Source organism: Balaenoptera musculus, chromosome 8 (genome assembly GCF_009873245.2).
Source record: "Balaenoptera musculus isolate JJ_BM4_2016_0621 chromosome 8, mBalMus1.pri.v3, whole genome shotgun sequence".
Classification (NCBI taxonomy): domain Eukaryota; kingdom Metazoa; phylum Chordata; class Mammalia; order Artiodactyla; family Balaenopteridae; genus Balaenoptera; species Balaenoptera musculus.
In genome coordinates, this window is record NC_045792.1 from 4,634,991 (window position 1) to 4,662,226 (window position 27,236).

Consider the following 27,236-nt stretch of genomic DNA (forward strand, 5'->3'; position numbering starts at 1 on the left):
TCACGGGCTGCTGAGGTGTTAGATGTGATGATGTAAGTGGTCCTCACTGCGGGGCCTGGCGTCTGGTCAGAGTGCATAGAGAGACTTGGACCAGGGTCTGCTACTCTCGGCAGACCTACCTGTGTGTTCACGGAGCTGGGTGCTTGGGAAGGGATGCCACCCGGAGGAGGGGAGCCCCGGCAGTACAGGCACGTCGACCAAGGATCCCCGAGGGGCAAGGACTCGCCCGACAGGCCTTGGGGTTCCTGGAACCACTTGGGGCAGGTGCACTCAGCCAAGACAAAGGAGTGAACGCCAGACCCCGCAGTCCTGCCGGCCAGATGACACCCGTCTTGACGGACAGCGTGAGCGCGAGGCAGCTCCCGGGCCCTGGCTGCATTCTTGAGCTGCAGGAGAGGCTGCCCTTGGGTTTCGGGTCTTTCACTGACCCGAGGCCCTACTTCCTCGTCCTCTCCTCCCCCAGGCCCTCCCCACCTTCTTGTTAAAACTGTTTAAAGTGAATGATCTTATTCATAAAGCAGGGGTGATGACAGTTTGCAGAGCTAAATGGGCACTTAACTGTGTGTCTAATAAATCTGCAACCAAAGTAAACAGAGGGAAGAGGGTTTGGGAAGGAAAGGAGGTCAGGTATGAAAAGAGCCTGTCACAGTGATTTACCAGCCCTCGCAGCAGGTAGCGTCCACCCTGCACCCTCCTGGCCACCACTGGCCCGGAGCAGCAAGGGATGGATGGTGCACATGGCTGGATGGGCCCAGACGGCTGGGCGGGCACACACAGATGGACGAGCCCACACGGCTGGACGGGGGAGGAGGTGGGGAGGGCCGCGCATGCACCGCCCACTGGAGAGGCAAGTGCAGAAGGAGGCCAGGAGGCCGAAACATGCTGGTGCCGAACCCCATCCTTTTCAGGATCCGCACCCGGATTACAGCTGTTGTTACCAGGACCTTTCTGCCGCCCCAAACCACCCTCCACCCAGGATTTGGGTGACAGTCTGGGATTAGAGGCATAATTCAGGTGACTTACCAAACACCTGTTGTTCCAGTGCTAATCACCCTCCCAGGTGCACAAGGGGCCAGCTTAACCCTCTCTTAGCGGCCCAGCCTGGTGAGGACATCGTGGGGATGCATCTTCCATGAATCACCTTCCTTGCCCAGAAAGAACACCAGCTCACAGGGTAGGGGCAGGGGCAAACACCACAGAAATCTACCTGGAACCCCTGCCTTCGCTCTGAAACTCACTGAAGTATAAGTGTCTCCAGCAAGATGTTAACTTATTTGAGGGCAGAGGCACATTCCTTGGCCCCCTCCTGCCTCCCCTGCCCTTGGCAGGCACAGGGGAGACACTGAGGAAGCACCTGATGACGCTGGTGGTGGCCCTAGAAGCCCGGGCACCCGGCTTTCTGAGGGCAGAGGATGTCACTGGCTTCCCACCTGGCTGCTGGAGCCTCTCTCAAGGGGCTGCCATCTCCCCCAACCTCCCCCTGACCCCCCCCCACCAACTAGTAGAAAGGGTGTGTCAGGCTGCTGCCCACCCCAAGGCTTTTTTTTTTTTTAATTCTAACAGAAATACATTTATAATTTTTTTCTTATAGCTACTTTATCTATTTATTTATTTATTTTTTATTTTTGGCTGTGTTGGGTCTTTGTTTCGTGCGAGGGCTTTCTCTAGTTGTGGCAAGTGGGGGCCACTCTTCATCGCGGTGCGCGGGCCTCTCACTGTCGCGGCCTCTCTTGTTGTGGAGCAGAGGCTCCAGATGCGCAGGCTCAGTAGTTGTGGCTCATGGGCCCAGTTGCTCCGCGGCATGTGGGATCTTCCCAGACCAGGGCTCTAACCCGTGTGCCCTGCATTAGCAGGCAGATTCTCAACCACTGCGCCACCAAGGAAGCCCCACCCTGAGGCTTTAGACTTGGCTCCCTGCTTGGAGCTGAGCCCCGGGTGCAGCTGTCACCTCCTGCCCTTGCCCCCCACCCCCTGCCCTGCCCCATCCTCCAGGACCAACTCACCCCCCTTCAGCCATCTCTGCACAGCACCTTGTGAGCCAGGTCAAGCCGCCTCACCCACCCACCACCAGCTACAAATATGATTTTGGTCTAAATAGGATTTAATTTAATTAAGTTGCTTATTTCACATTTAACATTATTTTTTACTATGTATAAAATATTTATGTTACAACTAACTGCTGAACAATTATCGACAAGAAGACACTGGAACTCACCAAAAAAAGATACCCCACATCCAAAGACAAAGGAGAAGCCACAATGAGATGGTAGGAGGGGTGCAATCACAATAAAATCAAATCCCATAACCACTGGGTAGGTGAGTCAGAAACTGGAGAACAATTATACCACAGAAGTCCATCCACTGGAGTGAAGGTTCTGAGCCCCACGTCAGGCTTCCCAACCTGGGGGTCTGGCAATGGGAGGAGGAATTCCCAGAGAATCAGACTTGGAAGCCTAGCGGGATTTGATTGCAGGACTTTGACAGGTCTGGGGGAAACAGAGACTCCCCTCTTGGAGGGCACACATGAAGTGGTGTGTGCATCAGGACCCAGGGGTAAGGAGCAGTGATCCCATAGGAGGCTGAACCAGACCTACCTGCTAGTGTTGGAGGGTCTCCTGCAGAGGCGGGGGGTAGCTGTGGCTCACGGCGGGGACAAGGACACTGTCAGCAGAAGTTCTGGGAAGTACTCCTTGGCGTGAGCCCTGCTGGAGTCAGCCATTAGCCCCACCAAAGAGCTTGCAGGCTCCAGTGCTGGGTTGCCTCAGGCCAAACAACCAACAGGGAGGGAACTCAGCCCCACCCATCAGCAGACAAGTGGATTAAAGTTTTACTGAGCTCTGCCCACCAGAGCAACACCCAGCTCTACCCACCCCCAGTCCCTCCCATCAGGAAGCTTGCACAAGCCTCTTAGATAGCCTCATCCACCAGAGGGCAGACAGCAGAAGCAAGAAGAACTACAATCCTGCAGCCTCTAGGACGAAAACCACATTCACAGAAAGATAAACAAAATGAAAAGGCAGAGGACTATGTACCAGATGAAGGAAAAGATAAAACCCCAGAAAAACAAGTAAATGAAGTGGAGATCACAACCTTCCAGAAAAAGAATTCAGAATAATGATAGTGAAGATGATCCAGGACCTCGAAAAAGAATGGAGGCAAAGATTGAGAAGATGCAAGAAATGTTTAACAAAGACCTAGAAGAATTAAAGAACAAACAAACAGAGATGAACAATACAATAAGTAAAATGAAAAATACTCTAGAAGGAATCAATAGCAGAATAACTGAGGCAGAAGAATGGATAAGTGACCTGGAAGACAGAATGGTGGAATTCACTGCCACAGAACAGATAAAGAAAAAAGAATGAAAAGAAATGAAGACAGCCTAAGAGACCTCTGGGACAACGTTAAATGCACCAACATTTGCATTATTGGGGTCCCAGAAGGACAAGAGAGAGAGAAAGGACCTGAGAAAATATTTGAAGAGATTATAGTCAAAAACTTCCCTAACATGGGAAAGGAATTAGCCACCCATGTCCAGGAAGTGAATAGAGTCCCAGGCAGGAGAAACATGCCAAGACACATAGTAATCAAATTGACAAAAATTAAAGGCAAAGAAAGATTATGAAAAGCAACAAGAGAAGAATGACAAATAACATACAAGGGAACTCCCATAAAGTTAACAGCTGATTTCTCAGCAGAAACTCTACAGGCCAGAAGGGGGTGGCATGACATATTTAAAGTGATGAAAGGGAAGAACGTACAACCAAGATTACTCTACCAGGCAAGGATCTCATTCAGATTCGATGGAGAAATCAAAAGCTTTACAGGCAAGCAAAAGCTAAGAGAATTCAGCACCAATAAACCAGCTCTACAACAAATGCAAAGGAACATCTCTAAGTGGGAAACACAAGAGAAGAAAAGGACCTACAAAAACAAACCCAAAACAATTAAGAAAGTGGTAATAGGAGCATACGTATTGATAATTACCTTAATGTGAATGGATTAAATGTTCCAACCAAAAGACATAGGCTCGCTGAATGGATACAAAAACAAGACCCATATATATGCTGTCTACTAGAGACCCACTTCAGACCTAGGGACACATACAGACTGAAAGTGAGGGGATGGAAAAAGATATTCCATGCAAACGGAAATCAAAAGAAAGCTGGAGTAGCAATACTCATATCAGATAAAATAGACTTTAAAATAAAGAATGTTACAAGAGACAAGGAAGGACACTACATAATGATCAAGGGATCAATCCAAGAAGAAGATACAACAATTATATATGCACCCAACATAGGAGCACCTCAATACATAGCTATAAAAAGGAAATCGACAGTAACACAATAATACTGGGGGACTTCTACACCTCACACCAATGGACAGATCATCCAGACATAAAATTAATAAGAAAACACAAGCTTTAAATGACACAATAGACCAGATAGATTTAATTGATATTTATGAGATTCCATTCAAAAACAGCAGATTACACTTTCTTCTCAAGTGCACACGGCACATTCTCCAGGATAGATCACATCTTGGGTCACAAATCAAGCTCGGTAAATTTAAGAAAATCGAAATCATATCAAGCATCTTTTCTGACCACAGCACTATGAGATTAGAAATAAATTACATGGAAAAAAATGTAAAAGCACAAACAGATGGAGGCTAAACAATACGTTACTAAATAACCAAGAGATCACTGAAGAAATCAAAGAGGAAATCAAAAAATACCTAAAGACAAATGACAAAAACAGGATGATCCAAAACCTATGGGATGCAGCAAAAGCAGTTCTAAGAGGGAAGTTTATAGCAATACAATCCTATGTCAAGAAACAAGAAAAATCTCAAATAAACAATCTAACCTTACACCTAAAGGAACTAGAGAAAGAAGAACAAACAAAACCCAAAGTTAGCAGAAGGAAAGAAATCATAAAGATCAGAGCAGAAATAAATGAAATAGAAACAAAGAAAACAATAGCAAAGATCAATAAAACTAAAGCTGGTTCTTTGAGAAGATAAGCAAAATTGATAAACCTTTAGCCAGACTCATCAAGAAAAAGAGGGAGAGAACTCAAATCAATAACATTAGAAATGAAAAAGGAGAAGTTAAAATGGACACCGCAGAAATACAAAGCATCATAAGAGACTACTACAAGCAATTCTATGCCAATAAAGTGGACAACCTGGAAGAAATGGACAAATTCTTAGAAAAGTATAACCTTCCAAGACGGAACCAGGAAGAAATAGAAAATATGAACAGACCAATCACAAGTAATGAAATTGAAACTGTGATTAAAAATCTCCCAACAAACAAAAGTCCAGGACCAGATGGCTTCACAGGTGAATTCTATCAAACATTTAGAGAAGAGCTAACACCCATCCTTCTCAAACTCTTCCCAAAAATTGCAGAGGGAGGAACACTCCCAAACTCATTCTACGAGGCCACCGTCAGTCACCCTGATACCAAAACCAGACAAAGATACTACAAAAAAAGAAAATTACAGACCAATACCACTGATGAATAGATGCAAAAATCCTCAACAAAATACTAGCAAACGGAATCCAACAACACATTAAAAGGATCATACACCATGATCAAGTGGGATTTATCCCAGGGATGCAAGGATTCTTCAGTATACGCACATCAATCAATGTGATACACCATATTAACAAATTGAAGAATAAAACCATATGATCATCTCAATAGATGCAGAAAAAACTTCTGACAAAATTCAACACCAATTTTTTGGTAAAAACTCTTCCAGAAAGTGGTCATGGAGGGAACCTACCTCAACATAATAAAGGCCATATATGACAGACCCACAGCAAACATCATTCTCAACGGTGAAAAACTGAAAACATTTCCTCTAAGATCAGGAACAAGACAAGGATGTCTACTCTTGCCACTATTATTCAACGTAGTTTTGGAAGTCCTAGCCACGGAAATCAGAGAAGAAAAAGAAATAAAAGGAATACAAATTGGAAAAGAAGAAGTAAAACTGTCACTGTTTGTGGATGACATGATACTATACATAGAGAATCCTAAAGATGCCACCAGAAAACTACTAGAGCTAATCAATAAATTTGGTAAAGTTGCAGGATACAAAATTAATGCACAGAAATCTCTTGCATTCCTATACACTAACAACGAAAGATCAGAAAGAGACATCCAGGAACAATCCCATTCACCATTGCAACAAAAAGAATAAAATACCTAGGAATAAACCTACCTAAGGAGGTAAAAGACCTGTACTCAGAAAACTATAAGACACTGATGAAAGAAATCAAAAATGACACAAACAGATGGAGAGATATACCATGTTCTTGGATTGGAAGAATTAATATTTTGAAAATGACTCTACTACCCAAAGCAATCTACAGATTCAATGCAATCCCTATCAAATTACCAATGGCAGTTTTTACAGAACTAGAAGAACTCTTCTTAAAATTTGTATGGAGACACAAAAGACCCCGAATAGCCAAAGCAATCTTGAGGGGAAAAAAACAGAGCTGGAGGAATCAGACTCCCTGACTTAGACTATACTACAAATCTACAGTAATCAAGACAATATGGTACTGGCACAGAAACAGAAATATAGATCAATGGAACAGGATAGAAAGCCCAGAGATAAACCCACACACCTATGGTTATCTAATCTATGACAGAGGAGGCAAGGGTATACAATGGAGAAAAGACAGTCTCTTCAGTAAGTGGTGCTGGGAAAACTGGACAGCTACATGTAAAAGAATGAAATTAGAGCACTACCTAACACCATACACAAAAATAAACTCAAAATGGATTAAAGACCTAAAGGTAAGACCAGACACTATAAAACTCTTAGAGGAAAACGTAGGAAGAACACTTTTTGACATAAATCACAGCAAGATCTTTTTTGACCTACCTCCTAGATTAATGGAAATAAAAACAAAAATAAACAAATGGGACCTAATGAAACGTAAAAGCTTTTGCACAGCAAAGGAGACTATAAACAAGATGAAAAGACAACCCGCAGAATGGGAGAAAATATTTGCAAACGAATCAACGGACAAAGGATTAATCTCCAAAATATATAAACAGCTCATGCAGCTCAATATTAAAAACAACAAACAACCCAATCAAAAAATGGGCAGAAGACCTAAATAGACATTTCTCCAAAGAAGACATACAGATGGCTAAGAGACACATGAAAAGATGCTCAACATCACTAATTATTAGAGAAATGCAAATCAAAACTGCAATGAGTTATCACCTCACACCAGTTAGAATGGTCATTATCAGAAAATCTATAAACAAATGCTGGAGAGGGTATGGAGAAAAGGGAACCCCCTTGCACTGTTGGTGGGAATGTAAATTGATACAGCCACTATGGAGAACAGTATGGAGGTTCCTTAAAAAATTAAAAATAGAACTGCCATATGACCCAGCAATCCCACTACTGGGCATATACCCAGAGAAAACCATAATTCAGAAAGACACATGCACCCCAATGTTCATTGCAGCACTATTTACAATAGCCAGGTCATGGAAGCAACCTAAATGCCCATCAACAGACGAATGGATAAAGAAGATGTGGTACATATATACAATGGAATATTACTCAGCCATAAAAAGGAACGAAATGCGGTCATTTGTAGAGATGTGGATGGACCTAGAGACTGTCATACAGAGTGAAATAAGTCAGAAAGAGAAAAACAAATATCATATATTGATGCATATATGTGGAATCTAGAAAAATGGTACAGATGAACCAGTTTGCAAGGCAGAAATAGAGACACAGATATAGAGAACAAAAGTATGGACACAAGGGGGAAAGCGGGGGTGGTAGTGGGATGAATTGGGAGATTGGAATTGACATGTATACACTAATATGTATAAATTAGATAACTAAAAAGAACCTGCTGTATAAAAAATAATTTAATTTTAAAAAAGTAAAAAAAATATGTTGCATAAAACATTTATTTATTTTTGGCCACGTGGCTTTATTTTTATTTGCATGGCTTGTGAGATCTTCGTTCCCCGACCAGGGATTGAACCTGCACCCTCAGCAGTGAAAGCGCAGGGTCCTAACTGCTGAACCACCATGGAATTCCCTAAATGGGATGTTAATTCTCTTTTAGACAAACACCTCTGTATGCGTCTTCTTCCCAGGCTGCTGGCTGCAACCCCGTCTGCGATCTCCTTGAAGGGGAGTCTTCTGAGGGCATCTTCTTAAGAGCCCCATCAACACCTTCTCCCCCAAAGAGTTACCAAGATGGGGGTGAACTGACCCTTGGCCTTGCGGGCCACCAAGTTGGGGCTCCCCGTCAGCCCCTCCACCCTCTGTCCCTGGGGAAGCGGCCTGGCACTGCTTCCCTTGGCAGATGGAACCGTTTCTGCAGACGACAGAGGTGTTTTGCTCTGCCTTCTCTCTTGTCTCTGAAAAATGCTGGCAACCCCCAGCCCTGCAGCCAGTGAGCGAGGCCCTAACAGGGGTCAGTGACCGCGAGAGCTGCTTCGTGGCCAAGAGCTGGACCTTCCCTCCTGCTGAGAACTCAGAAGCTCTGGGCCAGGAACGGTGTCAGCAGGACACCAGGAGCACCTGGATCCCCCAAGTGCCTTGGGAGTCTCCGTGCAGAAAAAGAAACTCTGAAAAACAGCCTCGAGGAACTTACATTCTAACAGGGAAACAAAACAAATCCGTGTGCTCTTTGGAAGTATGGCAGGACCACAGTGATGAGGACAAACGATGCATTTAGAGGAGGCAGCGAGAAGGAATGAACAGGTTAGACTGGGGTAGAGGTGAGGTTATTGAAGGGACAGGAAGACGTGGCTTCAAACTCATGCTGAGGAGGGTAAGGGAGCGGGAGCAGGGCAGGCAGGGAGAGGACATTGTCTCCTGGGCACAGAGCAGCTGGGGCGCAGCCTCACAGAGTAGGGCTGAAGGATGAGGGGAGGAGGGAGAAGCCTCTGGAGAAGCCTGGAAGATGCAACACTCGGTGAGGGTGGTGGAGAGGAGAGAATCGCAGGGGAGGTTTGTGTAGACACAGAGCAGCAGCCCCCGGTGCTCTAGGCAAACAGGTAATTCAGTGCATAGAAATCCTGAGAAGCAGGTGTGGTGCGTGTGTGTGTGTGTGTGTGTGTGCGCGCAAAGTACATTCCAGCTTTCTAACCCCAATGCTTCCTGCTCTTCAAATATGATGGGGGTAAGGTTTAGGCAGCACCTACAGAAAATTGCCAGTAGATCAGGCAAAGGCCTGGAGGCTGACCAGGGCTGCTGGGGAAGCCACTGGGACAGTCTTTAACCCGGTCCTGCGAAGTCCCAGCTCATTTTCTGCTGAGTCAACAACACGCCACCAGGCTGACAGAGCACAGCTTCTTGAGGAAAGAGCTTCGTGCCCGGCAGTCCAGCTCCAGCCCAGGCGCGGCCCAGGGCATGGGGCAAGGCTGGGTGGAACGAAGTTGAAGGGTGGTGAGAAGGGCAGGGGAATCTATAAACAACTCTGAGGGGAGGTCACTGAGGTCTCCAGGCCCCCTCTCTAAGACGGTTCTAGAACCGACCAGTCTCTGAGACAAACCTGAAACCAGCCCAGTTAAGGTTGGTTTCTGATAGATCTGTCCGGTCCGGTTTGAGGGCCAGAAGCTCACAGCATGAGACCCACTGGGGGGGATCGTCTGAGTCAAGCTGGGTGAGTGTTGTCTCAGCAGACCTTTGTAGACCGTGGAGAAGGGGCGTGTAGGCCAATCGGGGGGGCGCCGTGACCCAGAACAGGAAGGCAGTGCTCGGCAAGCACTCCTGGGCACCCCGGGAGGCCGGGACCTGCCCCAGGAATGCCGGCGGCGGAGCAGAGGCAGGGAGGCCTCCTCCAAACGCCCGCTTTAGGACGAGGCCCCGTGCAGGGGGCAGGCTGCCGTGGAAGCTTTTCCGCCCCCGAAGAGGCGCAGGCGGTTTCCAGCGGGGGAGAGAGGGCACGCTAACCACGAAAGCCCTCTGCGGGGACTCAGGCCCCTGGCGTGGGTTTCAGCATGGCCCCCCACCAGCTACACCACCCAGGGCTGACGCTGAACCTCGCTCTGATGAATGGGGCTTCCTGTAAAACTGGAAGCAGCAGCCCATTTTGCAGCCTTAGGTGCAGCGTGAGCTAAAAGCGCTTGTGAGAGCCTGTCGCATCCTCGCGGGGAGGCCGGGAGGCCGCGTGGTCAGCTTCCCCCGGTGGCCAGTTTCCCGCGGCCCTCTCCCTTCCTCTGGAAAACAAAAGGCAGCAGGTGACCGGACTCTCAAATAAGACCCTGAACCCTCAGGGGTCACCATCCTGGATGCCGGAGAAGGGAGAGAATGCTTTTGTTCAGCGGGGTCCTCGAAGGTAGATGACGGTAGGGGAACAGACGTCCAGAGGCCTCGGAGAAAGAAGGTGAAAAAGAGAGGAAACGGTCCCCCCTAGGAACCTGTGGAGCTGGTTTCTGGGTGCCGGTCACAGGGCTCGGGAACTGGAGGGAAAAGGGAAGGATGGGTGTGGAGAAGGAGCAGGGCGTGGCCCCAAAGCAGTGCCCGCCTGCGCTGGAAAGGCCTCGCTCAGACCCATCTTTGATCCACGGGGCTGCGCTCTGCTAGAGCTGTGGCTGGAGGACAAGCCCAGGGCTCGTCAGCGGAGGTGACCTTGGGCTCGGGGCTTCCAAAAGAGGAGGAAAGATAATCCAGGCTCTTCAACTCCCCACTCATCCCTTGAACCCTTAGGGCCAAGAAACAGTACCAAAGATGACAGGCCAGGAACTCAGGGCTGGAAGTCAGAAACAGGGCCCAGAACCAGGCTGGGGAAAACCGAGTGAGTGTGTGTGTGCACCTCTCTACCTGTGCAATGGCAGTCGCCGTCAGACACCTGAGAAGGACAGTGTGAGAGTCCAGACCCAGAGAGCAAAAACCAGCCTAAGAAAACGGTGTCCAGATGATGGCCTTTCTGGGGTGGGAGAGCAGGACAGAACAGTTCCTCAGGAGGGAGAATCAGCTGGCACAGACTCACCTGCTTACTTTGGCCGCGGTGACACCACCCGGTGGGCAGGTCATAACGCCGTGTGTGGGGTGGGCCGCAGGTGAGGGAGCTTTCTGCAGGCACGGAGCAAGAAACCCTGCCGACAGCTGGGGCGGGCCGCACAGACTGGTTCTCGGAGGCCAGATCCTTACCTCCTTGGCGTGTTCACAGAGCTAGAAAGAGACTGCTTTCTCTTTGTTGATCTCAACAGCCAGGGGAAGGAAGGTGCTCCCTTAGCAAAGTCGAAATTGGAGTCACTAGGCTTGAATCCATTCCTGTCCAAAGGAGTTGTATGTCATAAGCTCTCAGGCTTATGAGTTTTTGATATTTAAATTTTAAACCAAAGCCACCCTGAATAGTCACCACAGTACCTGAAATTCTTAACACTAATGAAAGATATAAAAACGTCAAAAAGAAAAGAAATTGAAGTGACTGTCCATGTAAATGGAGGGAAGCAGGAAGCCAGACTACTAAAAACAAGCAGATCATTCCCGTTTAACTTCGAAAAGAAGTATATGATTTGTTTTACAGAACTAGTGACAGGCTTTACTTCCTAGTTGAGGCAATTATTAAAGTCAGTTTATATTTCCCCAGCCCACAATCGGGAGTTACTGAGTAATTAATAATTGGGGGTCCATAAAAGGGGCACTCTGCCCTGTAGGACATCACACGTGAACATGTCAGGGGTACGGTGACACGGACAGCCCCCGTGAGATCAGGCCTCAGGCCCGTCTGCAGGATAGTGGGGCAAGAAGCAGAGTCAGAATTCTCTCTTTCGGAAGCCTGGAACCCACCTCTTTCCTGGTCTTATTGAAAGTGGGACATGATTTTAAGTTTAAAACCACAGAGCACATCTAGCCAAGTAGTTCTCAATTTTTCTTTTGTTAGAAGTTGTAGAGCCCATCATTCAAATGGCTACTTACTATAGAAAAGTACACAAGAACCAGTAAAAACGGTTCCCTGTAGGGGATGGGGGCATTGGGTGGAGAGGGCGGGAGGGAAGCAAGACTTCTTTGCATATAGCTTGACTTCTGAAACCTATGAATTTATTGTCTCTTTGAAAAAGTAAAGCACTTTTTTAAAGCTGGAAGCTCACCATGTAAAGTGGCTACAGCAGAGCCCCCTGGGCGGGCAGGAGACGGTGGCGGGTGAGGGGGGCAGAGGCCCTGCTCCCATTTCTCTCGTGCTGTTTCCATTTGCTCTGCACTTGGACGCCAGTGGGCCTGGCCTAATCTTACACGTTCCTCCTGGGGAAATTAAAGCCCAGGGAGCCAGGCCATCTCTGGGTCTCTCTTTCCATAGGACATATTCAAGAAGGGCTAAGCAGTACTCCATTGTATATATGTACCATATCTTCTTTATCCATTCATCTGATTCAATATCCTGTGATAAACCATAACGGAAAAGAATATGAAAAAGAATGTATATATATATATGTATAACTGAGTTACTTTGCTATACAGCAGAAATTAACACAACACTGTAAATCAACTATACTTCAATTAAAAAATAGATTTAAAAAAAAAGAAGGGCTAAATATACTCCCCAGAAGAAAGAATACACCCAATCCTTTTTTGAAAGGTTTATTTTTAATTAAAAAATAAAAGTTATCTTAACATATCTGCATTACAGCTTCAGGGATGGAAACTTAATGAAGCAAGAAAAACAAGGTTTATCAGTTCTTGGGTCACCTGACCACCTTACAATGGATACAAAGGCACACGTGTCTTCAAACAAACTTTATTCTATTAACTCAGAACTCCCTTCCCCCAACTCGTATTTGCCCACCCTCACCAACACCCCCCCCCCGCCAAAAAAAAACCAACCAAAAACATTAAATTCTCTTTTAAAACTACAGAAATAAGTGCTGAGGCAGCAAGGAACCCGGGCATGCTGCCCACTCCTCCGTCTCGCTCTGCTTTGACGGCTGGCTGGCCAGAGGCTGGCCGGAGCATCCTCTGCAACACCGGGGGGCTTGGACCCGGACAGCCCCACGGCGGCACCCCAGCTGGGGTCGGCAGTTCCAAGGCACTGTGTCCCTTAGTCAAGGGCATCCGTGGCTAAAGCAGCCTTTCAGGAAGAGCAGGCCAAAGCCAGCAAGCCCTCCTCAAAGTCTCGAGGTGAGACCTGTGGGCAGGAGGGAGGGAGCCGGCGGCGGTCTTCTCCCCCCAAGTTACCGGCTGTCGGAAGCTTTCCTCTCCCGGGTCTCCCTGCATTCTCTCTTTCCCTTCTCCCCAGCCTCCCCCTTCCCGCTCCCCCCAAGAGTTTTATTTTAGCTTGATGGCAGGGGTTCCGAAGAAGCTGCTGGCAACTCCTGGGGCTGGCCTAGGGGCTCAGCCACCTCTACAGGGACACCGTGCCCTTTTGGTTCCTGCGTGTCACAGAGCCCCTCCTGGCCCTGGGAGGGCTCCCAGCGCTCCTTGCTCTGGGCCTGGCTGTTCAACTTCTCTTCAGCTTCGATCTCTTCTGACGTGGGGATGGAGTTCTTCTTGGGACGACCTTTGGGTTTTGTGGGCGCTTCCTGTCCGCCTTTAAGAACCTACGTGGGAGAAAAACAGTCATCAAACCTAAGAAATAGGGCTTCCCCGGTGGCGCAGTGGTTGAGAATCCGTCTGCCAATGCAGGGGACACGGGTTCGAGCCCTGGTCCGGGAAGGTCCCACATGCCGCAGAGCAACTAAGCTCGTGTGCCACAACTACTGAGCCTGCGCTCTAGAGCCCGTGAGCCACAACTACTGAGCCCGCGTGCCGCAACTACTGAAGCCCACGCACCTAGAGCCCGTGCTCCACAATGAGAGAAGCCACCGCAATGAGAAGCCCGCGCACCGCAACGAAGAGTAGCCCCCGCTTGCCGCAACTAGAGAAAGCCTGTGTGCAGCAACGAAGACCCAACACAGCCAAAAATTTAAAAAAAAACCTAAGAAATAACTCCTTCCCTCCACTTTCCCACTCCCAAGGCCTCTAAACCATTCCTTCCCAGCAGTGAAGTCGCAAGTTTTGGCCAAAAGTATTCTCCATGGGTCACCTGCAGTCTACAAAGACAGCTTCACTCATGAAAGACTCAATGCACTTTTAGTCAATATCACTTCTATTGGCATTAAATACAATGATCATAAGCACATGAAAAAATCCAACTTCAACAACAGGGAAGGAAATGAAAATTAAAATATGAATGTGATAACAAGTTGACAAGTTATAAGGAAAAGACAATATTTGTAGCAAACAAGAAAATAAACACTCATATGCCGGTGTAAAAGTGTAATTGGTACAGCTTTTTCAAAAGACAATCTGAGACTGCAAATCAAAAGTCTGAAAATGTGCATACCCTTTGACACAGAGATTCCATTTCTAACAATTTAGCCTAAGAAAGTCATCAAAGATTGGGACAATGATTGATGTGCAAAAATGTTCATCACAAAATTGGTTATAATAGCAAAAATCGGTTATAACAGCAAAAAAACATACTCTAAGGCTTCCACCATATGATTGAATACATAATTATAGTATATGGCAAAGAGAGAACACTTGAAAACCATTACAGTCATTATATAGGAGAATGTATAACAACGTGGGAAATATTATTAATATATTTTTGTGAAAAACGGGTTCTAAACCAGCATAATTTAATTTGGTGGCTAGACAACTGCACACCACCCTGTTTGTAGTCTCAGGATCATGGATAATTTAAAATTTTTTCATTCTGTTTTTTTCTATACTTTCTAATTTTTCAACAATGATCATGTATAAGTATTTCTGAAATCAGAAAAAAAAGACATCATGAAACATGGTTTTGTAGTGTTCAAAGAGGCAGTAGTGCACAGAAGAGAGTGTTCTAGCTTTGAAAGTGGAATAACTAGATTAAATTCTAACTGTGCTCCTTATCCACTTTCTCTCTGGGAGAGTCCTTTAAAGACTCTGAGCCTCAGTCTCCTAATCTGTAAAATGGGGATAAGCATACTTTCCTGCACAGGGCAATGGTGAGGGGAACCAACAGATAATGTAGGGTAAGGGCCAGAAGTGTTCCTGAGTGTTCCAGAATCTGCCTCCCACCCTCCTTGCCTGGGTGACTCCGCTGAGACAGTGCCTCTCCTGGGAGCCTGACCGGACCTCCCAAGTCTAAGTTAAATGCCCTTATGAGCATCCTATCAGAGCACTTTTCAGATACGCCTGTCACTGCATGTTTACTTGCCTGTCCCTCCCACCCAGTCCCTGCACACAGCTGGCGTTCAACGACTGCCATTGAATGAACTAACCTTTCTCAACAGGCCTTTCCATAGGATTGAAGAAAGATATAAAGTAAGCAAAATAATGATAACCCAATGGGCTTTACTGATTGCAAATGACTTGCACATTTATTATCCCAATTCGTGACTTACATAAGGGTCCCATGAGGTAGGCAGGGATCATTTTTAAAATATTTTTATTACTTTGGGATATAACAGACACTCCTTCTTCCACTGGCTCTGAACTCTGGCTGGTGTAGCTATTGACCTGGGCAGCTCGTGAGAAGGGCTTCAGGAGGACCTGGATTAGCACAGATAATCAGGAGGGGGATATATTTTCGCTACTTACACACCTTTTGTAATCTTAGCTTCCTCATTTGAACAGAAGCTCTTTGAAGGTAAATCCTGCATCTGTTCCTTGCTTTGTGCTCCAAGCATCTAACTTCCAACTAACTTTCTATGCAGTTGTTAAATATTTACTGACTATATCTCTTTCCTCTAAGAGCAGCAGAAGACCTCCGGGTGCTGAATTGTAAGAATGAATGTAGTAACTTGATAAACCATAAATTCTTTTTTTTAAAAAAGCTTTATTGAGATCTAATTCACATACCACACATTTCATTCATTTATAGTGCACAACTTAGTGATTTTTTGTATAGTCACAGAATTGTGCAGCTCTCATCAGAATCCAATTTTAGAACATTTTCATCACCCCCAGAAAGAAAGCCCATACCCGTTAGCGGCCACTCCCCATTTCTCCCCTGCCCCCCAACCCTAGGCAACCATTAATCTGCTTTCTGTTTTTACAGATTTGCCTGTCCTGGACATTTCATATGAAGGGAAACATACAATGTGTCGTCCTGTGTGACTGGCTTCTTTGACTTATGTTTCCAAGGTTCATCCATGCTGTGGCATGTATCAGTATTTCATTCCTTTTTTTGGCCAAATAATATCCATTGTATGGATATACCACAATCTGCTTATCCATTCATCAGTTGATGGCCACTTGGATTGCTTCTACCTTTTGAATATTGTGAGTAATGTCTGCCGTGAACGCGGGTGTACAGATACCTGTTTCCGTCCCTGCTTTCACTTCTTTTGAGTATATGACCAGAAGTGGAATTTCTGGGTCAAACGGTAACTCCATGTTTAACCTTTGGAGGAATTTCCAGACTCTTCCAAAGCAGCTGCCCCATGTTCCATTCCAATCAGCAGTATATGAGGGCTCCAGTTCTCCTCATCCTCGCCAACACTTGTTATTATGTCTTTTTGATTCTAGCCATCCTAGTGGGTGTGAAGTTGTACTGCATTTTTAATTTGTACATCACCGACAACTAATGAAGCTGAGCATTTTTTTCATGTGCTTATGGGCCAGTTGTATATCCTCCTTGGAGATACATCTATTCAAATCCTTTGCCCATTTAAGAATGTGGTTGTCTTTTTTAATTACTGAGTTATGTGTTCTCTATATACTTTGGATGAAAGTCCCTTATCAGATAGAAGATTTGCAAAGATGTTCTCCCGTTCTGTGTTCCTTTTTCACTTTCCTGATAATGTCCTTTACAGCACAAAGGTTTTTAATTTTGATGAAGTATAATTTTGTTGTTGTTATTGTTGCTTGTGCTTTCGGTGTCATGTCTAAGAAGGTTTTGCCTAACCCAAGGTCATAAACATTTACTCAAAGAGTAAACATTTTCTTCTAACAGTTTTATAGTTTATTGTTTACATTGAGGTTTATGATTCATTTTGAGTTAACTTTTGTGTATGGTATGAGGAAAATCATAAGTTCTCAATAAAAGCCTCCTTTTAGCTGGGCATCTGCTCAACCACTGTACTTTCCACCCAAACAGCTAACACAGAGATGTGAAGGGGACCTCTTAACAAGATATAGATGCTGACAGAATCAATCTCTGGGCAGAAGACGTCCCTACATTCCTTTTCATGTAAGTCAGTATCTGATTTTGATTTCAGTCTGAGCACAGGCTGTTGAAAGCGCCCAAATGTGCCAAGATGAAATTGACATGTTGAAAGCAGCTCCACTGGGTATGAAGGAGGTTATACACAATTGAGTTGCTCCATGTAGTAATCAAGTTATAAAAGGGCAGGTCTAAGGAAGCCACCTAATTGGCAAAAGAAAGTCCAGCCCAGCAATTAGAGAACACCACCTATACAGCTTGGCTAGACCCCACCTGGCTGTTTTCCTACAGCAGGAAAAAAAATCAAAACAATCAGACCATTTTCTAAATGGAAAAAACATTCCAGCACAAGCAATAATTAGGAGATAACTACCCTCTTGGCTGCTTTCCACACTTGACCTCTGGCCCCTGCCTCCGAGCACACCTGAGACACGCAATGATCTCACACCACCCCACACCAGCAGCTACACACTCACATGCACCCTGCGGCCCTTCTCCCAGGACCCCTCCTCCCCAGGCATCCCCAGAGCCCATTTAGTCCCCTTGGCCCAGAGAGGCCAGACAACCCCTTGCTGGTGAGGTCACGCACCTCTGGGAAAAACACCTAGCACACCATCTACTTTTATTAGCCAGGCCTGCTGGCAGCCCTCCTTCGAACTCTAAAACCAGATTCTTCCATGTCCTCCTGCTGAGGATGTCAGGACCAGGCCTCTCCGTCCTTCCGGATGGGCACAGGTGGCTGGGGGACAGGCACTTTGACTGGAGAGCCTGGATGACAGAGAGGAACCTTCTACCTCTCCCATTTTTCAGGCAGGAAACTGAGCAGACAGAGTGGTTTGTCATGGTGGAAGAGCAACCTAAGGCAGAGCTGGGATATGAACACAAAACCCTGATCATTTGAACCTAACACTCTTTTTTTTTACAAATTTTTTGGCCGTGCCACACGACATGTGGGATCTTAGTTCCCCGACTAGGGATTGAACCCATGCCCCCTGCAGTGGAAGCACGGAGTCTTAACCACTGGACCACCAGGGAAGTCCCCTGAACCTAACACGCTTATCAGTATTTCATTGCATGTATGTAATGTGCAAGGAATACGTACAATGTGAAGCTGGTATTTCTTTTTATTATTATTATTTATTTACTTTTTGGCTGCATTGGATCTTAGTTGCGGTACGCGGCATCTTCGTTGAGGCATGCGGGATATTTCATTGTGGTGCGCGGGTTTCTCTCTAGTCGTGGCGTGCAGGTTTTCTCTTCTCTAGTCGTGGCGCACAGGCTCCAGGGCACGTGGGCTGTGTAGTTTGCAGCAAGTGGACTCTAGCTGAGGTGCATGAGCTCAGTAGTTGTGGCGTGAGGGCTTAGTTGCCCTGCAGCATGTGGGATCTTAGTTCCCTGACCAGGGATCAAACCCATGTCCCCTGCATTGTAAGGCAGATTCTTTACCACTGGACCACCAGGGAAGTCCCTGCAGCTGATATTTCTGACTCCAATATTTATCTGCACTTACCCGATCTCCTAGCAGATCCTAGGCCATGGACTCATTAACCCAGTGCTTTTTTTTGACCCTTTTTCTCTATCATCTTTATCTGCAGCTCTGTGGAATGGTTAAGAGCCATGTAACTGACAATATTTCCCCAACGCCCAGGACTGTCTTAACCAGAGTCCCGGCAGCCTACAGAATTCATTTTTGTGTTATCTCTCCTGGCCTCCAAAAGTTTACATTTTCTGGAGACATGAATTTTGTGGATAGGTAAATACTTCTAAAAAAATACGAAGAACAAGAATAACAGCTAACATTCCTTGGCTGTATCCTATGGGGTAGGCACTGTTCCGAGTCCTACAGGGATTGGCTCAGTTACCTCATCCGCATCCCTATAAGGTGGACGTTAGGCATTTAATGATGAAGAAACAGGCACGCAGAGGTTAAGTCACCTGCCCATGATGACATGGGTAGCAACTGGTAGCAGTTTCCCGGAGCTGTTGACTAGCTGGAGACTTTCGGTGAGAAAGGTCACGATGCACGTGGTATGTGGCCCACCCCGTTCCGTGACTAGGAGAGGAAGGTGCCGCCCATCTGGACCCTCTCACGGAACAGAACTGTACTTTGGAGCTGAAAAGTACCACTGAATGATGAGGTACTTCCGGTCCGCGGCAAAGCCCAGTGGACCCTACTGGAACCAAAGCCAAGCAGAAGCGGGATGGACGGTGAGCATCCCACCGAATGTGCAAGATCACATTTTCCTAACCCGCTACAGGTCACACATGTTGACTGGTAAAAACTAGTCAGAGATGCTATCTTGGTTCTGGCAGCGCTGTCCTTGGCAGAGTGCAAATAACTCTGAGAAGCAAGTGCTAATCTTTTTCCAGTTCCGATGAGGTTACTTGCCTTGAGACATCTTTCTTACTTAATTATCCTTTTCTTCCCCAGTCCCTGCAGAGACAGCCTTGAAAGAGTTTTACCAGGAGAAACTACGAAGCAATCAGGATCCCAACAATGCCTTGCTGTCCTGGAGGAGTAAGAATGTGACCCGCACCCGAGCCACTTCGCTCTCATCTTCACTCCAGCCATTCTGAGGTCCTTCCTGCGCCCCATGTACTCCTGTGACACCCTTCCCACTTTCACCTGGCACGTGTCTATTCATCCGCTAAATCCAATTTAGATGGCACCTCTTCCGGGAAGCCCTCTCTTCTCTACTGATTCTGAACCCTGTAAATCCTTCCACTGTTGCCCTGATCACTCTGAATAATGAGCGGCTTACAGGTCTGTCTCCCCCACGTGACTGAGTACCTTCTTTGAATTTTATTTTTTAATGGATGGGTTGGTGTCTTATGGTCGCATCTCCACTGCCTGGTGAAAGTAAGTGCTCACGAGATGAAATGAAATGGAGTCTTGTTTCCCAAAGGGGCCTGAATCCGGTTGGCCTGTGGAATGCTCTCTGAGGTTAAATCTGCAAAGTTACTTCCATTTTGTTTCATACGACATTGATAACCATCGACACCCGGCCCACGGCTGCGCCAGCAGCGCAGTGGCTGGTGGAAAACAGGTGACGTCAGAGGCAGAGGCACACGTGTCCCCCACAGGCACCGGGCGGTGCTGGCACAGATGGCAGGCTGTCAGTTCGTTCACCGTCTGACGCATGAAAAGATCGCTGATAACCAACCTAAACAATGCCTCTGCCGCTCAGGAGACGTTGATTTCGATGATGATGATGGACAGGGGAGGAGGTGGGTGGTGGAACTTGCACAGAAAGCAGTGAAGAGACTTGCCCGAAACCAGCCAGGGAGGGGCACGCCTGGGAACACGGCCCAGTGTTTCCAGCTCCCAAATCTGGTTCCCTTAGAGATCAACCCCCCAAAAGGTTTCATGGGTGTCTTAGCATTCTAGAAGTTGGGGAACAACAGTATATTTAACTGAATCTTATTTATCCTTCAATTTCACCTTCTCCCTGCAACCTGTCCCAATACCTCTCCTCTGGACTCTTATGGGGTTCGAAATCTATAAATAAACAACCAGCACTTAATTACAGTGTGCTCCTTTGCTGCTTCCTGGACCTTGCTTCTTCAACTGGATCATAACTTCCACGAAGACAGGGCTCTATTTTGTTCCATGACTTCCTGTAGTGCCTAGGACGAGGCGTGGTTCACAAGAGACACTGAATACGTATCTGTTGATGCATGCCAGATATGTGTGTTTGTACATGTGTCTGGCATTGCCGCCTCACTGGGAGAGCATTCATGGGCCAGGCCGCCTCCATCTGAAAATCCTTCCACCTTGGAGGCAGGTCCCCCCAGAGGAAATGATGAAATTTGCCCAGGAATTTTTTTTCTAGGGATATAATAAATGCTGCCTTGGTGGCTTTCTTCCCATTTCCATTAATATTCATTTGCAATTTATTTATTTAGTCTCTGTGTTAGCAGGCAATAGCAAGAACTAAAGTTTTCAGAAAAAAAATATTGGACAGAAACAAAATTGAGAAAACTCAAAATCTATTACCTACTATCAAGAAATACTGATTAACTTTTTTTTTTTCTGAAAACTAGGTGGCAGGGGGACCTTAATTATTTGGTAATTGTGAGAAAAATTCATATTCCAGCCCTTGAGACACCAGGAAACATGGCTGTGACCAGATGGCTTAGCAAATTAGAACGTCATGCAGGCAGGCCTGAGCTCCTGAGAGGAGAGGGGGCCAGTGGGATCCAGCAAGGATGTGCAGAGGCCTGGGTCAGAGGCCACGGTGCATATGGTCTCTAAAGAATCGGAGCAAGGCTTCTTCCCACCCTCATGCCAACCCTCCTCTTTTCTCTGGGCTTTGACCTTGACCCTTGGGGTTAACAAGACTGGAAGTGAAACCCAACTACTTTGGATTTAACTGTGCTTTTTCCAAAAAACAGGGGTGGTAAACCATTATGAAATGGAGTTCCTCAGAATGTAGAGATGTTTATTCTTTTTTGAAAGAGATGTTGATACTAATAAGTTCATTTAAAAACCAAATATGGAACAGCTCATGAGCTGGGCACAAGGGCAGCATTAGGGAAGCCAGAGTCACTATGCCATGTGTGTCAGAGGCGCCTGGGTGCTGGTTAACACCCCCCGTCCTGGGAACAGGACAGGGAAGCAGAATCCTGGGAGGGGCCTCGAGTTCTGCATTTGTACCTGCCACCCAGGTTACTCTGACCCCGCCCACTAGAGCTGAGAATCACTGCATTAGGGGGACACACAGCTACAAGAGCAGATGTGCCCTGTATATCCTCTAGACAAAGAGGACTGGCTTCTATTCTGAGCTATTGGTGGGAGAGGGGGAAGGAAGTTCTTTGAAAAGTCTAGCAGGTGGGGTTAAAACCCGCAACTGAGAAGCTTGGGGGCTTTCTTTTTATTTTATTTCTAATGAAACTGTGAAAAAGAATATCCTTCTGGTCAGGAAATCCAGGTCAGAAAGAATGGCTTATCCTATTAATTCAAACAGCCTCCCTCCTAGCCAGCATCTTAAAAGGCCTTCCAATCTCTGGAGCTCAAACCGCCAAATGGTCCTTCCTGCCTTCGTACCAGCCCTGTAAGAAGAATTTTTCGTGTCATGATGGGCCCATGGTTAAGACCTACTCTCTTTCTTACCATTTTCTTCCATTTCATCCTGCGGTTCTGGTACCAAGTCTTCACCTGCAGTTGAGTGAGTCCCAGAGACTGGGCCAAGTCCAACCTACAAGGCACGAGAGACAGAGGAAGGATGAGGAAGGGGGAAAGGGCAGCAAAGGTGGGGTCCTGCTGGCTACCTCTGGGCACTGCTGCCAACGCGTGGACCTCCCCATGAAACCGACTCCTGCCCAGAGAGCTTTGCTTTCCTTCCAAGAATCCTATGGAGGAAACTCTGCGAAGCTAAGAAACAGATGCGCAAGCCCAAGGGCTGTCTACATTGGAATTGAAAAGAATTTCTGAGCCTTCACTGCAAAGTCCTCTTCCTGACCCGATAGGCTCTTGACTCTGATCCTGTACAAAAGGAAGGCTCTGCTCCAAAAATCCAAACGGGGGAGAAAAGGTGAAGCCGTATTTTCCTTATCGTCAGAATCCCGCTCATCACTCAGACCCGGCTCAAGCCCCGCCTCCCGGGGGTGAGCCCGCTGCTGCCCCTCCCACCAAGCAGCTTGCCTCCTCCACCCAGGTTACCCGTCACCCAGGTGGCTCTGAGTTCTCGCTGGGCTCTGATTGCTTCACAGGAGCTATTTCTGCCTCCCTAACTGAACTGCAAGAGTTGACTTCCTAACTCAACTGCTGCTTTTACAGTCGCGAAAGTGCCGACCGCACTCTGAATCCAGAACAAGGGCTCACAAATACCTTTCGATGGATTGACTCATCCACCATCGCTGCCCTCAACTGTTATGATGCCAGCTTCCAAAATAAACATTACACCCGTAGCGCCTCCTGCTTCCCATTTCACGGCTGAGCGTGGTCCTGCATTTCTCTGTAGCCTCCTGCAAAGCCCTGAATGTCAAAGCCGTTCCCGGGGAAGTATGCAGTTGGAGCTAATTCTAACAACACGGCACCTGTTTCCAGAGCACCACCACGTCCCAGGCTGTGTGCAGAGCCCCTGACATGTACCATCTCGTTTATTCTTTTTTTTAGCATCTTTATTGGCGTATAATTGCTTTACAATGTTGTGTTAGTTTCTGCTGTATAACAAAGTGAATCAGCTATACGTATACATATATCCCCATATCTCCTCCCTCTTGCGTCTCCCTCCCACCCTCCCTATCCCACCCCTCTAGGTGGTCACAAAGCACCGAGCTGATCTCCCTGTGCTATGCGGCTGCTTCCCACTAGCTCTCTATTTTACATTTGGTAGTGTGTATATGTCCATGCCACTCTCTCACTTTGTCACAGCTTACCCTTCCCCCTCCCCGCGTCCTCAAGTCCATTCTCTACGTCTGCGTCTTTATTCCTTTCGTTTATTCTTTTCACGTCTATTCCTTCCTGCTGTGAAGTAGGTACGATTATTCCCGTCTTACAGATGAGAGATCTGAGGCTCAGAGAGACTAGAATCTCAGCGGCCAAGGCGCTGAGTGTCCACCACCTGCTTTTTGTAAATAAAGTTTTATTGGAACACAGACACATTCATTCATTTACATATTGTCTGTGGCTGCTTTCGTGCTACAACCTCAGAGCTGAGTAGTTGTGACACAGACCGCATGGCCCACAAAGCCTCAAATACCTACTCTCTGGCCCTGCACGGAAAAACTGTGCTGACCCCTGCTAGGTGGTCCTAGAGAAAGAAGTGGAGGTAGGATTCAAGTCTGCTGACGTCTGTGTGTCTCCCCCTGTACGGGGGCTCCCTCCACGCATCGTCCTTTTGTACAAGACAGGTCTGTCGGAGGGACGCTCTCGCTCAGGCCTTCGGGGACGCTGCATCCCAAGGAGCCACAGACGACCCGAGCGGAGCATGTGAAACGGGGAAGGGAACCAGGCTGAGGCTGTCCAGCTCAGTCCCTGAGGCTGTGGGAAGTGCTGACCTGTGTTTACTGATGACAACCCCAGGTCCACCTGAGCACCCACTGGAAGGACCACCTCTGGCTGGAAGGCGCCCACACGAGCTGCCCCCCCGCCGAGGTCCCAACCCTGGTCCCTGGAGCAGCGTGGACTCGTCACGCAGCACCCCCGGCACAGCTTGAGCAGGGCCCACCACTTTGGGAGGCGCCGGGGTATCTGAGGCTCGAGCTGTGGATGTCACGCCCACCGTGTCACAGCAGCCTGCACAGCCGCCAGCCTGGGCCATGGGGACTCTCGGGTGCGAGTCCTCAGCTGCAACCTTCTCTAGCTGAGGAGTAACGAGCGACATCTCACCATCAGGAAGACCAGCGGGTACAGGAGTGCAGGTTCCAGGTGCAGCTCCTGGCACTCCAGGTGCAGCGGCCCAGCCCCCCTGCTGTGACCAGAGAGCCCAGTTTCAATCTCCGATAATAAAAACCGTGTTCCTTCCAGGAACTTCAGCTCCTGGCTTCAGTCAGCATTCACACATATCTGCTTGTCCCAGTAAAAGGGCTACTGGAAGGTGACAGATTTATTGAAAGTGATTAACAGACTGAAGCTAGTAAATTCCCAGTGCCAGCAGCCCTCACTCTCCCCACTAACGAAGCCTTGCTTCCCAAACAGCTGTTCATTAAAGCATCAAGAGCCCAGGGGGCCATCCCACAGGTCTCCCAGGTCTCCCCCGGCTCCCCCTGTGCCTTCCCGGCCGGTTCACCTGAGGCCATCAGGTGCATCAGTGAACGGAAAGCCCAGGGGCCATCCCACAGGTCTCCCAGGTCTCCCCCGGCTCCCCCTGTGCCTTCCCGGCCGGTTCACCTGAGGCCATCAGGTGCATCAGTGAACGGAAGGTTCAAGTTCACAGCTCTGCCACCGCATTAGCAAACGAGGTGAGCTCACTTGGGAAAAATGTGCCCCTGACTCACTCTGGCTCCAGAAACACACTTCACTGTCATCAGCCTTCTCTCATTACCTGCCACCCTTACAAATTCTCACTACCCTGCATATTCACTTAGATGGGGTCACCCAGGAAACTGGAGAAACAAACAAAGGGGAAGAGGGAGTGCACCGTGGGAGGAGGGCGTGCTCATGGCCCCGGTCACTTATGAGGTGAGGAACAGCTGGCAGGGCGGCTCGGGCTGCAGCCTCCACGCCCACCAGAGGGTTCTCCTCCCCCAGCAAGTGGATGAAGCCCGCGCAGCTCACCTGAGAGGTGCCTGGGCAGGTATCAGGAAGCCCCAGGAGGTTTATTTAGAACAAAACGTTTCTGCGAAAAAAATCTGCTGACTTCCAAAATAGGCCTAAAACGTCACCCAGGCACGCTGACTCATAAATCGGGGCGCCCATCCTTCCTGGGTGCCAAGTACATGAGGCTCTCCGTTACACGCTGGGGGCACCAGAGTAGCCATTCGATACCTAGAGATCCCATTTATTAATCCCCAATTCACAGACCTGTCTCCACTGTCTGCCTGAAGGTGCCCCAAACTGCTCACGTCCGAAACAGAATACACTCCCCTCCAAACCCACTCTGTCCTCAGTCTTCCAGCTTCAGAGAATGCTTGTCCCTCCTTACCTGGTGGCCCATCCAGGAACCACAGAACTCTCAGCTCTCTCCCTCACGCCAGCATCTGTCTGTTCCAGCTTCAGAACTGTTCTCCGATCTAGTCTCTCCTCTCTGTTCCCACTGTCACCACCTTAATTCAGGTCTTCAGTGACCCTCCCTGGACTCTGTCCACCTGCTTTCCCTGCTCCATCTCTTCCCTAACAGTCACCTGTGGTGCCACCGATGTGAGGATTTGAAAAGTAATCTGGCCATGTCGCTTCCGGCTCTTCATGGCTGCTGACGCACGGCCTACACGACAAAGTCCCTGATCTTTGGCCAGACGTACAGGGTCCTTCCCGCCTCTGCAGCCTCATCTCCCACTGCGCCCCCCTCCACACCTGAGGCTGGAGACGCCCGACCACCTGCAGGGCCCTCAGCACGCCCGGCGAGCCCGTCTGTGCCTTTTGTGTGTCGCTCCCTCTGTGGAGGGCTCTCTCCCTCCCGGGACGAAAGCTCTTCTGAAGAGTTGCCTCCTCCGAGAAGGCTTCCCAGCCCCCGCCAACATACTCAGCAACACCTCTGCGCTCCTGCAGCCCGCGGGAATGTGCCGGCACCCGCACCCAGCGTCGTGATGTCATTACCGCAGCCTTGTCCTTCCCCGTGACCTCCTCTAGAGCAGGTCTCTTGTCTGCTACTTTCTGGACCCATAATCCCTGCCACAGTGCCTGGCACGCAGCTGGTGGGCGCTCAGCTAACTGAATCGGTAAGCAAGTTCCCTTCCAGTCAGTGAGCTGCAGCCTCCTCTCTCACTTAAGTTTTCATCGAACAGCTAATAAATAGCTTAAGAGATGCCTTTGAGTTTCCTTCCCTTCTCTTTAATAGGAGTAGGGTCAAACCTGATATGGACAAGGCAGGGAGCAAAAGAAGAGAAAAAGTACCTGCAAAATCTTCCCAATAAATAGGATTACACATTAGCCATTCCAGAGTGAGTTTGAAGGAACAAGGTAAGACACACACTCTTGCAGCGTATTTTTTTGTTAAGATGCTAAATTAAAGAAAGCGGGGAGGTATTGAAGCCTATGAGTAAAGCAGGGGTCACAGCTGCCCTCACTGGGATCTCAAAAGGGTTTAAAGAAGGGACCCTCACCCAGGTCCTCTTAATTCTCAGCCAAATGCTTCTGACTTGCTATCTGTCAAATCCAGCAAGACATCTGACAGCTCCACAGTCCCATCAATCCAGCGCGTCCAGGCAGGAGCCGGGCCGACCCACTGGGCCAGTTGGGGGTTAGGGGAGGGGAGCCAGAGGAGATCATGGACCCCAATGTGGGTCTAGTCCCACTGCATCTGATCCTAAGTGTAAGTGGCTTTAAACACCAAACCTGTTTCCCAACTGAGAGCCTGGGTAAGCATTGGCTAAGCTTTACTTTGCTGGTTGTACTGGAGAAGTTAAGTTAATATACAGAGATATAGTGAGCAGTATAAATTCATCAGCAGGCAGGGTCCCGGGCTGAGATGAAGTCACGTGGG

General features: G+C 47.9%; 1 protein-coding gene and 1 long non-coding RNA gene across 3 annotated transcripts in view; one reads left to right on the forward strand and one right to left on the reverse strand.

Annotated features, from left to right (window-relative positions):
* Positions 1–20,959, forward strand: part of LOC118900055 — a 102,971-nt gene extending 82,012 nt beyond the window's left edge. Inside the window, exons 3-4 of one of the 2 annotated variants that reach the window (XR_005021039.1) lie at positions 17,086–17,178; positions 19,583–20,959. This is a non-coding gene — a long non-coding RNA (uncharacterized LOC118900055). The remainder of the gene's footprint in view (positions 1–17,085; positions 17,179–19,582) is intronic. The other variant, XR_005021038.1, reaches the window with a different exon arrangement.
* Positions 12,583–27,236, reverse strand: part of BARX2 (BARX homeobox 2) — a 70,770-nt gene continuing 56,116 nt past the window's right edge. Inside the window, exons 3-4 of the mRNA XM_036862213.1 lie at positions 22,265–22,349; positions 12,583–13,552 (exon numbers count right to left, since the gene is read on the reverse strand). Coding sequence (XP_036718108.1) covers positions 13,286–13,552; positions 22,265–22,349 — 352 coding nt within the window. The 3' untranslated portion in view covers positions 12,583–13,285. The remainder of the gene's footprint in view (positions 13,553–22,264; positions 22,350–27,236) is intronic.